At 34.2% G+C, this 13,234-nt stretch overlaps 1 protein-coding gene across 1 annotated transcript; it reads left to right on the plus strand.

Annotated features, from left to right (window-relative positions):
* The first annotated feature begins 243 nt into the window (after nt 1-243).
* Nucleotides 244-12,819, plus strand: LOC145119745 (uncharacterized). The gene is made up of 10 exons (XM_079055461.1): nt 244-709; nt 795-984; nt 1,093-1,226; nt 1,313-1,425; nt 1,520-1,643; nt 11,076-11,231; nt 11,401-11,556; nt 12,166-12,245; nt 12,332-12,381; nt 12,584-12,819. Exons 1-10 carry the CDS (start codon nt 332-334, stop codon nt 12,721-12,723), a joined length of 1,521 nt encoding a protein of 506 aa, XP_078911587.1. The 5' UTR covers nt 244-331; the 3' UTR covers nt 12,724-12,819.
* Nucleotides 12,820-13,234: the final 415 nt, after the last annotated feature.

Genomic DNA, 13,234 nt, shown 5'->3' on the forward strand with positions numbered 1-13,234 from the left:
AGTTTCCAACAAACTGATATTTTCCATTTAAAAGTAGATTTTTTTTATTGATCCACGTGAATGGACCAATCATACTCAACACTCTTTTGTTTTATTTGCAATATGTCCACCCACAAGGCCACAATGGTCACGCACTATGTAATTAAAGCGCAAATGTTTCTTTCCTACGCATAGTTCCAAAATCTAAATACATATTATAATAATAACTTATAGTATATTATACATCAAGATGCATACGGTTTTTCGGGACTTGTCTTAATCAAGACTTCCTCAACTTCTCTAAAGTGATATAACCTTACCAGTTCATTTCTTCAACACCTAAGACACAAGAATGGCACCATGGATATTTCTCATGTTCCATTCATTACTATTTTTGCAATCGGCTCCATCGTCTTTTGCAAAGTTTCCATATAGGCACTTCCCTTCATCGATCATACGCCCTGAAACACCATCTCTCTCAAGCAACAACAAGATTTACAAAGCAAAATACTTTACTCAAATCCTTGATCACTTCAATTACAATCCACAAAGTTACCAAACCTTCCAACAACGGTATCTGATCAATGACACTTCTTGGGGTGGCCCCAAAAGCAAAGCACCAATCTTTGTGTACACCGGGAATGAAGGAAATATCGAATGGTTTGCTGAGAACACTGGCTTCATGTATGATATCGCCCCTAAGTTCAAGGCTCTTCTCGTTTTCATTGAGGTAATCAGGTTCATCACGCTAATCCATTTTCTTGAAAAAGTAGATCCTTAGTGTTTCTTATTTGTAAATGTGCAAGTAATTATAGCATAGGTACTATGGAAAATCGATACCATATGGAGGTGATAGGAAGAAAGCGTACAAGAACTCAAAACGTTTGGGATACTTGAGCTCCACACAAGCATTGGCTGATTATGCTACACTCATCCTTGATCTCAAGAAAAATATGACAGCCATGGATTCTCCGGTTATCGTCTTTGGAGGTTCCTATGGTGGAAGTATGATTTCTTTTCTTTTATTTTATCTTATTTTAAATATTCTTATTGTCATATTTAGAAAAAAAAATGAATAATTAAAGGTTTAACGGGTTTCTTTTTGTTATGTAGTGTTGGCTGCATGGTTTAGGCTAAAGTATCCACATGTGGCCATTGGGGCATTGTCATCTTCTGCACCAATCCTTCAATTCGAGAACATTACATCTCAATATTCTTTCAACAATATTATTACCCAAGACTTTAAGGTACCTATTTTTCATGCATTATTGGCATGTAGAACCTTGTTATAAAAGAAAAAAGAAATATGCATATTAATCATATAAAATCATAGAGTGAGAGCGAAAATTGTTACAAAGTAATAAAAGGATCGTGGAAACAAATCGAGGATACTGCTAGTTCACATGGGGGACTCGAATTGCTTCAAAAATCCTTTCATATATGCAAGTAAGATGGTATTTTCCATGAGTTAATTAAGTTATTTATTATATGAAATTATAAGCTTGAGATTAGTTAAATTTCAGATAATTTTGTGATGCAGAAATTATATTAGCGGAGGTTATCTAGAAGGGTGGCTTGAGACGGCATTTACTTATGCATCAATGACGGATTATCCAACACCGTCAGATTTTCTTGCTCCATTGCCCGCTTTCCCTGTCAAACAGGTATTAAAATTGATTTGATATATAATTTAAAAATAAAGCTTTTTATTAGTTATTAAATATATAAATTACTTTTTAATGAGATAAAGTTTAGAAACGTCTGGACATACAATCAAATTTATCTGCATTTTTAACTATTGCTAACAAAGAAATAGATAATTTGCAAGGATTTTTTTATAAGCCATTTTTATGGAACGGTAAAAATGAAGAGTATTGCATATTTCATGAATAAATAAGTATTCAAGGATTTCAATAATAATACTTATTTATTATATATGTATTTATATTTTCATGATCATATTACTTTTTAATTTTTATTTTGATCATAATCAGCATAATTAATCTAGAACATAGAAATATGATGAATAACTGAATGCAAGAAAACTGTTAGTCATTTCATTTATTAGTAATAAATTATATCTAGATAAGTTGATTAAAAAGATAAAAATGCAATCTATTTTATTAATTATATATCCGATCCATTTTGTTTATTAGTCATAATTTATTAAATAATAAAGTTAACGAATAATGAACTTGTGACCCTATCTAATACAAACAAATCTAACCAAAAAATAGCATGCCATGACCTATCGCAAATTTGGGAATATGCGCAAAGTATTATTTACATTTAGTTTTCTATTTATTTAGTTTTTTATAAAAACTGTTAATAACATACATTTATAACAAAATTAAATAGCACTTTGATATTTCTCTGGTCCGCCCCAAAGGGTGGGAGATGGTGGACGGCGGTTCTTGACCCGTCTTTTAAAAGGGACAAAATCTTTTATGGATTTTATTATATATAATCGAAAATGTTATATTTAGAAGCTACTGCAACTAATATATATTTTTTTAATTATTGAATTAATATAAAAAAAAATTGATGAAATTTGTGTATTTTAAGGGCATTGTTTTCCCTCATGCCTCAGACCCAAAATTTGTTCGGAACAATACATATATTTCGTTTTGTTATATGTTACAATGTCTGGTATGTCTTAATAATATCGTTCATCATTCTTGCTGTTAAATCTAAGGCTAAAGTGAATGGTAACATCTTTAGCAAACTGTCACATCCGATTTTTTGATGTGACATTAGATTCTTTAAAGTCACATAGGCTAGAAAAATAAAATAAAAGAAAAATGAAAAATGAAAAATGTAACATCCCAAAAATCATGGTAAATTTTTTCAGTTTTTTGAAACCAATCAAAAACCACAAGTGTTTACAAAACATAATTTCCAAAAGTCATAAACATGAATCAAAGTATCCCATAATTATAATCTCATAGAAATCCATGATGATGTGCACGATCAAAAGCCTTCGCCTTGCCCTTGTCCTCTGAAGTACCTGAAACCACAAGTTCAAACTGTAAGCCAAAGCTTAGTGTGTTCCTCCAAAGTACCACACACAACCAAACAGATAATAGCATGCATGTGTGAGCCTTCAACATGACCGGTCCGCCTCGTAGGGCCTACAGCCGATCCAGACTGCTCTCCGGGCCTTCGGCTTGATTGGACCGCCTCGCAGGGCCTACAACCTATCCGGACCGCCCCGAGTATCTTGGCCTTCAACAGAAAGCAGGACCGCCTCAACCCAACCAACCATAAGATGTCGACATATACAATAACAATCAAGAACCAGCAAGAATAGGTAATTATACAGATCTACCAGTTTAACACATAACCAGAACATAGGTAATCATTCAGAACTACCAGTCTATCATATAACCAACATAACATTATCTAATGTACCAGGATACATAATCCAGTGGGCCAACATTGGTGCCTTTGACCTACAAGTACAATGATGAAAACTCACCTCAATGCATGATTCCATACTCAAAATAAGCTCTAAAAAGCATAGCTTTTATGGACATGCATATCTCTTCCAATTTAGGTCAAAAACATAACAATAAAGGCTTAAACTTGAGCATGGAACCAAAAACTACATAGATCCTCAGATCTGGAACATATAACACTAGAATGATCACATGGATCCATAAAGTTGCCAACTTTATGAGGTTCAACCATCCAAATTCCCACACCAATAAGATTTTGGGACAAAAGGGCTATATCTAAATGTAAATAACATAAAGGTTGGATCTTGGGGACTTACAATGGTCTAGAAACATGCTCAAGGTTGGTGAAAAGATTTGCATGCTGGAACCAAGCTAAAAGATGTCTTCTTTTTCTTCAAAATACCACCGAAACACACAAGAACTCAAAGATTAGCAATGGAGGATAGGGTTTCCTTTTGGACGCTAAGGGAGAGTGAACAAAGCTGAGGGTGGGCAACCATAGCCATCATATTCCTTAAATAGGGGCTCAAACCCTAGGATTAATGTTTTTCATTAAACAATGGCCATGTTGTGGCGATATATGCCATGTCGTGGTGTCAACTTAAGGACCACGAAAACTATTTCCTTGGCCACACCATTGGATTCCATCACCACCTCGTGGCCACCAAAAATTCAACTTAAATTTATTAAATTTACTTAAAAATGAACATACCCGAAATTTGGCGTTACAAAAAAAAAAGAAACAGTCAATGACAACCTTCTTCCATTCTCTTTCTCTTCTCTTTCCTCTCGCTACCCAGATGGCGAGCCAGGCTTGGCGATCCAGACGAGTTACTGGCGAGGGCTACTCCCTCCAGCTTAAATATAAAGTTGTTAAGTGACGTAAAATGACATTTTTAATATTTCTTTTTAATTGTTTCCATATTTATTTTAAATCAAATAAATACTTATAACCTACAACAATAAGACCTGTAACTCCATTCATCCCTTTTTCTCCCACTTCCATGCTCTTTTTTATGCTTTCATAGAGTATCACCCCACACCTCACCGCCTACTTTCCCTCCCCTTTCTCCAACCTCGTTGTCGTGGTCTCTGGCAACTATAACGCTTAATCCTATCGATCTTAGTCTAATATTTGATCTCACTAAAATTACACACAATCAGGGTATTGCCCCTACTCTATCTAAGACTTTGATTTTTTACTTTCAGCTCTGTGACTGACTCCCTCCCTCTTCCTTCGATACCTCGACGAATGAAATTGATTTATTGCCTACACCCACCGAAAATTGATTTCTCCATCTTTATTCAATGACAAACGAAATCATTTTTTGCGTCTTACCTTTATCACATAGTCCTATCTTTCTGCATTGCTTATTAGACTACTGTTATCTATCATTAACATATTTTTTCGTTTTTCTCTCGAATCGGTCACCACTACCCATCAAGTGCTCTTAAGGTAAAAAAATTGTGGGGGTTTTGTTTTTCTTGTTTTCATCGACATCCCTCTCTATCTTGTGATTTTTTTCCTATGCATGATACTCATAAACTTGTTCTTGGATTGTTCATAAATTGGAAGAAAAAAGGTTTAAATGGCATCAAAATATTAGAGTTCGTGAACCTTAAATATAGTTTCTTAATCCCTTTTTCTTTATGGGAACGTAGATTATAAATATGAGCTTATCCGTTTAGGAGTAATTGTTTAGTTTTTCACTTGCAGTGACCATATTTGCAAATGTGTATGGGTCTCAACCACCATGGGAAAAACACAAACTTTGGTATGATCTTATGGCCATTAAGAATAGAATTTTTGGTACATAGATTGTATTTGGAGACTTTAATGTTGATAGGTGAGCTAAATAAGAGGGTCAATTCCCAATTTTGTCATGCTAGTACCAATGGTTTTAATCAATTCACACAGGAGGATGTTCTTGTTGACCTTCGAATGGGTGGACACAAATACACATTCTTTTGTCATGACGATTTGAAGTTAAGTAAGTTGGGAAGATTCCTCGTCTGGTCAAACTTCACGAACACCAGTCCATCAATATTTGTTACGACACTACCCCGTGAAGTGTTAGGTCACTGCCCTTTTTTGTTGTCCACCAGTGTAATAGACTTTGGCCTTGGTCCCTTTCTTTTCTTTAAGGGGTAAGGTGTTGCTGTTGAAATTCCTAAAGAATGAGATCAATAATTGGAGGGCACTAGACTATCCTAAAGAAATAACGGATCTTAAAAAACTCAAGAGTAGGGTAGATGACATCGACACACTAGTTGAATCCAGAGATCTAACTAAGATGGATATATAAGAACGGAGAGACGAAATTAAGCAAATAATCGAGTTGGAAAATGTGGTTGTCTTAGATTTGAAATAGAAATCTCGAATGAAGTGGGTCGTAGATGGGGACGAGAACTCAAGATTTTTTTGCGAATACATCAACGACAAGCAACGAAAAAAACAGATCTAGGGTCTTATGATAGATGAACACTGGAACACTGATGCTAAACTGATTAAAAGGAGGCATTTGGATTTTTTTGAAAAAAGTTTAAATAACAGTGGCCCTCACGTCCCAAGATAATCAGTGATAAGTTCAAAATCTTGACTCCAAACAATAGCTCAAATTGAAGAGTCCTTTTTCGCGTGAGGAGATCAAAACGACAATCTAGGCATGTGGTAACAAGAAGGTGGCGGGGCCGGATGGCTTCACATTTAAATTCCTAAAATAATATTGGGGCGTGGTTGAGGAGGACGTTTTATCTCTCGTTAAGAACTTCGAAAACCACAGGAGATTCTCTAGAGGATGCAACTCATGATTCATTACTCTAGCCCTAAAAAAATCATAGATCCACTTAAGCTGAGCAATTTCTGTCCTAGCAATTTGATCGTTTGTATTTATAAGATCATCGCGAAGGTCCTTGCCACGAGATCAAAAGTAGTTGTTGGAAAAAAAAACATTGATGAAGTACAATACGAATATGTTCAAGGGAGAAACATTCTAGACGGTCCTCCGGTTGTAAACAAAATCTATTTGTGGGCGAAAAAGGTATAATTATTCAAAGTTGACTAGGCCTGGCAATCGAGGTTGGGTTTGAGTTGATGGGTCATGGGTTGGCGGGTCAGAAAACATAAACTCAACCCAACCCATATAATATATGGGTTGGCGGGTCACAGGTTGACAGGTTGAAAATCTCAACCCAACCCAACCCATATAACCAGTTAAAGTATATAGGTTCACGAGTTCACATGTTACTGGGTCGAACCCAACCCGCATAACCCGTTTAATAAATAAGCAACACATTGTCAAAACATGAGGTTTTTTCAACATAAATTCATAGAGTGATTAAAGTCATTAAAATCAAAAAAGAGGTTTCCAACATAAAGTCATAAAGTCATTAACATCCAAATAAAATAGAAAAATAAGCAAGTGAGCGAGAGTGATCGATTTGTGTGTTTTTTGACTTTTCTCCCGTTGGTTGGTGGTGTGTGAACTGAGTAGCCGACGAGTAGACGACATGTAGTTGAGGGATAGTAGGCAATCAGAGAATCGGCCATGAGCGGGTGAAGGGGTGAGGACGTGAGGAGCGGCCGTCGGCTAGTGGTGGTCTGGTGGATGCGTTCTTCGTTCGTGACTCATGAGTATCTCAAAATGTTGACATGTGTGTTTTCTTTTTTGATTAGGGGACCGCAAATGCCAACTAGCCACATACGAATACGGAAGGAATACAATGATACAGAATATTACAAATATGGAAGGAAATCAGATTTCATTAATAATTAAATATATCTATTTTTTTAAATGTAAAATATATATACGGGTTGGTGGGTTGACCCGCGAACCTAAACATGTAAAACAGGTTGGCAGGTTAACGGGTTGGTGGGTTGGCGGGTCATAAATCTCAACTCAAACCCGTTTATTTTTGGGTTGGGCCAGTGTCGAGTTACGGGTTGGATCGAGAGTTGCCACCCCTAAAGTTGATTTTAAAAAGGCATTTGACTTCTTTAATTGGGAGTACATCGATATGATCCTTTCGCAGATGGGATATGGTATCATATGGAGAAAGTGGATTTATGGATGTCTTGCATCCTTGATGGCGTCGGTTATAGTCAATGACACACCAACGGGTGATTCCTCGATCTTAAAGGGTGTTAGGAAAGGGGACCCACTCTTCCCCTTCCTATATAAAATTTCCATGGAGGGTCTCAACGTTGCGATGAAGACGACATGTGACAAAGGCATGTTGAAAGGTCTTAAGATCCCAAGGCTTGACTCCAACGTCTCCCCCCTATTCTATGCCCATGATGCACTGTTCATGGGCGAATGGTCAAAGGAAAACATTACGAATCTATTGCGTTTACTTTGATGCTTTAATATATCTTTTGGCCTCAAAGTTAAGTCCATAAGTCAAAGGTATTCAGAGTAGGTGCCACATTCCAAGAAACTTTGCATTGGGTTTCCCCGTTGGGTTGTGAATCAGCCTCGTTACCATTTATTTATTTTGGGGTACCGGTGGGGTGCTAATATGAATCATAAAAAAAAATGGATTCCAGTCATTGATAGATTTCGTTCCAAACTCTCATTATGGGAGGCCAAAACACTCTCTTTCGACGGGCAACTCACACTTCTGAAGGCTATTTTGGGTAATCTCCCAACCTATTATTTCTCACTGTTTGTTGCTCCCAGAGGTGTACTTAACTCTCTTGAGAAGATTAGAAGACAATTTCTATGGGTCAGTTGTGCAATTAGAAAAAAGATCAATTGGGTTTCATGGGAAAGAGTAATTGCTTCAAAAGAGAGTGGTGTAATTGGGGTTGGTTCACTACGCGCTTCAAAGTTATCACTCATAATCAAATGGTGGTGGCGGATCAGACTTGATTTTACAACCATTAGGAGTCGAGGTGTCCACAACTTACAACATAAAACTGAGGAATATTTGACTAAAAAGTCTATTACAGGGGTTAGGAGTAATATCGCTTCTATAAAAAGAGAACTGGGGCAGATGGGTATTCCAACCTGTGAGATAATAAAAAAACAAACAAATGCAGGTGATAAAACTCTATTGTAGTTAGATACTTGGCTGACCAGCAGGCCCTTGAAAAATATATATCTCAATTTATACCAATTAGAACGCTTCAAGAATGCACGGTTAGAGATATATTGAATCTACACGGACCAATATGGGCCTGGTGGTCTCTTCCAATTTCGCCCTTACAGAGCAGTGATGTGAGTTCTCTTGAAGCACTCATGGGTGTGTTCAATTACACATCTCGATTGGATTCTTGGATCTGTCCACTCTCATCAGACGACAACTACATTGCGGATTTGCTCAGAGAAAGAGTTTACCGACCTGTGAAAACATATGGGGGAGCGACAATTAGGTGGTGCAAGGATGTACTCATTAAGGTCAATTGTATTGTTTGGAGTGTCAACCTCAACCGTATTCCGACTACAGTAGTTGTAATCAAATGTGGGGTCATATTGACTCTTGACAGTATGGTCATTGCAGAAGTGGCGAGGAAGAGGGCAAATATTTACATGATGTTGTTTTGCAACAACAGTATGTGAGTGGATCGTCAAATGGTGCTATATTACAATTCCACGGTGCAACGATGTTGGTTATATTCTTAATTTTGCGGCTAAGTGGGGAATTGTCCCAAACAGAGACAAATGCTCACAACTATCTGTCATGGTACGTACTTTTGTGGTGGATATGGAAGGCAAGAAACGACTGGTTGTTTAACAACAGGTCAATCTCTCCTACCAAGGTGGCGGATAATATCAAGTCGATGATATTCACATGGATTAAACCCAGGAGAAACAAATGTGTTTTTAGTTGGATAGATTTGTGTGTTTGCCAATTTCTTTGTCTGTAATTCTATAGAATTGTACTCTTGTCCCCTTATCTAGTTACTTGTCAGGTGTGAGTCTTTGTGTTAATATATATTTGTCGGTTCTAAAAAAACTTGTAATGTTTAAGGTTGGTTTGATCCTACATTGAATGGGAGGAAAGGAAAAGTAGGAGAGGTAAGACATGGCGAGCTTTGTAATATAAGAAAATATTTATAAACAAACAAAAAATATGGCAAAAAAAAGTCATTTTACACACACTTAACGACCCCATAGTCTCATTTAATGGCAAAGGGATGAACATTATATATAATACATACCAACCGAAAAAAATAATCGAACCAAAGTAGTTTATTATGCCAAACCACGTGCACAATTTATACAAATTTGTGTGTGTGTGTGTTTTTTTTTTTTTTTAATATATATATATTTGTAGGTCAAGGAGTATGAAATATGACCAACCTCAATTCAATAAAATGGATCGTCATAATTTCATAGGTCAAGGAAGATGAAATATGACCAACCTCAATAGCAATAATTGATTGTTATAATTTAATTCACAATTAACATACTTTTATTTATTTATTTCTGTTGTAATGAATTTAATATTATAAAATAATTTAGATTTTTCTATCTATACCTGTATTTTATTTCTAAAATAAAACCCTTATTTTTCCAATTTCAACATTTTTTTAGCATGTTTAACAAAATTCAGAAATAAAAAAGAAAAAATAAATTAAATAAAAAATAAAACCAACTTTTACTTAAAACAAAAAACCATATTTACAAACTTTTGGTTTTGGTTAATAATCACATTATAAGCATCTACAACCCTACTTCAAAGCTTATTTTTACACTATTTTTGTTTTAACTAGTCTTCAAACCCCGCTTCATTTCGTGGACCAAATTTTATGTTATACTATTTGGTTACACCAAAACAATATAGTATAAATTTTATGTGTTATTTTGCTCCCACGAGTTTTATATTTATTCATTTTTGTTTATACAAGGTAACTAGGTACATTCTAAATATATATTATAACTATTAATTATAATTATGATATATAATTAATCAAAAATCTATAAAATCTACATTTATTCGTTTGTAGTTATAAAAGACGGCTGTATATATTCTAAACTAGTTTATAACTCGTGAAAACCATGGTTATAAAATTAATTAAACTTTTATAATAAAAATTTATAATTATTAATCAGTGATTTTAAATAAATTATTAATTAAGAAATATATCAAAATTTTAAAATTATTATAACTTCAAATTTAACATATAATTAGAAAATGTAAATTTGAATTTTGAAATAAGTTGCCTAATATATATACATAACACATGGCATAATATTAATGATGAGTTGTATTAGAATGACACTTGACAAAAAGAGATTAAAACTATTCATTTATTAGAATAGGGATCTTGTTATAATAAAATAACAACTAATGCAAATTAATAATATACAAATATCTTTAATTATAGTGTTGTCATACATTTTGTAAAGGTAGTAGAATGATATTTTGACAATCTATATAATTTTCTTTTAAATATAATATGAAATATAGTTTTGACGTAAAAAACGTTGTGTGATATATATATATATATATATATATATATATATATATATATATATATATATATATATATATATATATATATATATATATATATATATATAGGGTTAAAAATAAAATATTATTTACATCATTTTTATGCTATTCAGTTATATAAAAAAAAGTTGGATTATAGATGCTCTTAGTAGTTTATAACTTCATATGTGTATGCAGATGTGCAAGGCAATTGACAATCCTACCCTCGGAAACGATACGTTTGCAAAATTATATCATGCAGCTAACCTCTACTATAATTACACTGGAGATGTCAAATGTTTTGACCTTAATGACAATTCTGACCCCCATGATCTTGGAGGATGGCAATGGCAAGTAAGAAATATTTTCACTATTGTGAGAACATCATTTATAATATCATTAATGAAAAAAAAAAAATCATGTAGAAGGCCTCTTTTATGTTTATATTAATTTTTATAGTTTAAAAGAGATATTTGTTTGACTTTGAAAAGTCAAAACCAAGTGCTAATACGATTTAGGCCAGGCTTGCACAGAGATGATAATGCCAACAGGTGGAAGTAATGAAGACAGCATATTTCCAGTTTATACAGAGACTTACACGGGCCATTCTCGATACTGTGAAAAAACTTATAAGGTCCAACCCAGGCCTACTTGGATTACGACGGAATTTGGTGGCCATGTATGTATACATAGTTTCCTTCTAATTTCATATTTTTATATATACTATATTTTAATTTTCTTTTTTATAATTTAACGTATATATTTTGTTTGGCTCAATGTTACCTGTTTTTTGAAGAAATTTCTATCGTGACCACTACGTCCTTTATTATTAACCAACAGGATTTAAACTGACATGTGTGTATATATATTTCATATGTACTTCCTAAAATAGCATATAAGTTTCTGAAATGGGTTTCATTTATCTATGTGGTATGTGTATAATGTATCTAAGCCAGGAAATAAAAAGTCATTTCAGAAAATAAAATGCTATTTCATGTAGATATGATATTGTGTGCATAAACGAGAAGTTATATCACTTTTGTTAAAGAGGAAATATAGTCATATTAGTGGCCACGTACAGTGGAAATTTTTATAAAAAATGGTGGTTTTCATTGACTGAAATAAGATCTAGTGGTTAATAAGGTGTAGTGTTTCTTTTGGATTTTATAAAGATGACATTTGTTTCCAGCAAGAGATGAATATAATGATTTAGATAGTTAACTCAAATAATATTGTTATGGTGAGTGAATTGAATCTAATTTTCTTAGTGAAATTTCACATGAAACAGGATATTAGAAGAGTATTAAAACATTTTGGTAGTAATATCATATTTTTCAACGGTTTACGAGACCCTTGGAGCGGTGGCGGGTATTTCTCTTTTCTTCTTTAGATATCCCACTTTTGTGTTTGTGTGTAAGTATAAAAACCGAATGTTTGGTTTTGTATTTAAACAGGGTGCTAAAGAATATATCAAAAAGCATTATTGCCATAGTTGAGAAAGAAGGTATTTGAGTTTTATCATAATCATTCATGCTTACATATCTCATTATATGATGAAATCAACAAAAAAGAGCTTCTACAAAAGTGTCTTTAAGTTAAAGTTATCATAAGATACATATCCATGAAGAGAAATACATGAATGATAGATGCAACTAAATATGTTTATTTTATTTTGTAAAATTCACTATTTTGGCATGTTATCGCAGGGGCACATCATGTTGACCTAAGATTCGCAACCAATGAAGATCCCATGTGGCTTCGAGATGTAAGAAAGAGAGAAATTAGTATCATGCAAGCTTGGATTTCTGAATACCATCAAAATCTTGTTGATTCAGACACATTCTAGTAACATAGATACCATCCACCTCTTGTTTTTTAAAAAATTTATAACTTTGGCACTATCAATACAATAATTAACAATACCCACATATAATTTTTACTTTGTTGTTATTTTGTTTAATGTAACATTTTGTCATCATTTTCCGATTTTGACTCTATGTGGGCAATAGCGGACATGGTTCATTTCACGCGGATCGCTACTATGTGGGCAATAGCGGCGACGCAAGGCATTAGCGGCGACATGTGATGCGTCAATCACATGTCGCCGCTAATGCCTTGCGTCGCCGCTATTGCCCACATTTCTTGTAGTGTATATATATTCTAATGACCGACTTGTATTATAACATAATTAGGAAACTAGGAACCGACTTGAAAATAGTTTCCTAAAACTAGGTTGCCTAAATTGGGTTGCTTAATCCTCAAACTTAGGATTCCAACAATCACCTCTGAATTTCTAAGTCCTTCTAGAGACATCTTCAATCCCGATCAAGCTCCGCATTTCCTTGAACTTGGTTCGA

This window comes from Lactuca virosa, chromosome 6, assembly GCF_052849685.1.
Source record: "Lactuca virosa cultivar CGN04683 chromosome 6, Lactuca_virosa_CGN04683_v6, whole genome shotgun sequence".
In the NCBI taxonomy this organism is placed as follows: Eukaryota; Viridiplantae; Streptophyta; class Magnoliopsida; order Asterales; family Asteraceae; genus Lactuca; species Lactuca virosa.

What these genes read in the sequence shown, in the direction of transcription:
- LOC145119745 (XM_079055461.1), top strand. Translation starts at nt 332, where the DNA reads ATGGCACCATGGATATTTCTCATGTTCCATTCATTACTATTTTTGCAA. An exon ending in CTCTTCTCGTTTTCATTGAG is followed by an intron (nt 710 to 794) that starts GTAATCAGGTTC and finishes AAGTAATTATAG; the next exon opens with CATAGGTACTATGGAAAATC. An exon ending in AAATCCTTTCATATATGCAA is followed by an intron (nt 1,426 to 1,519) that starts GTAAGATGGTAT and finishes TTTGTGATGCAG; the next exon opens with AAATTATATTAGCGGAGGTT.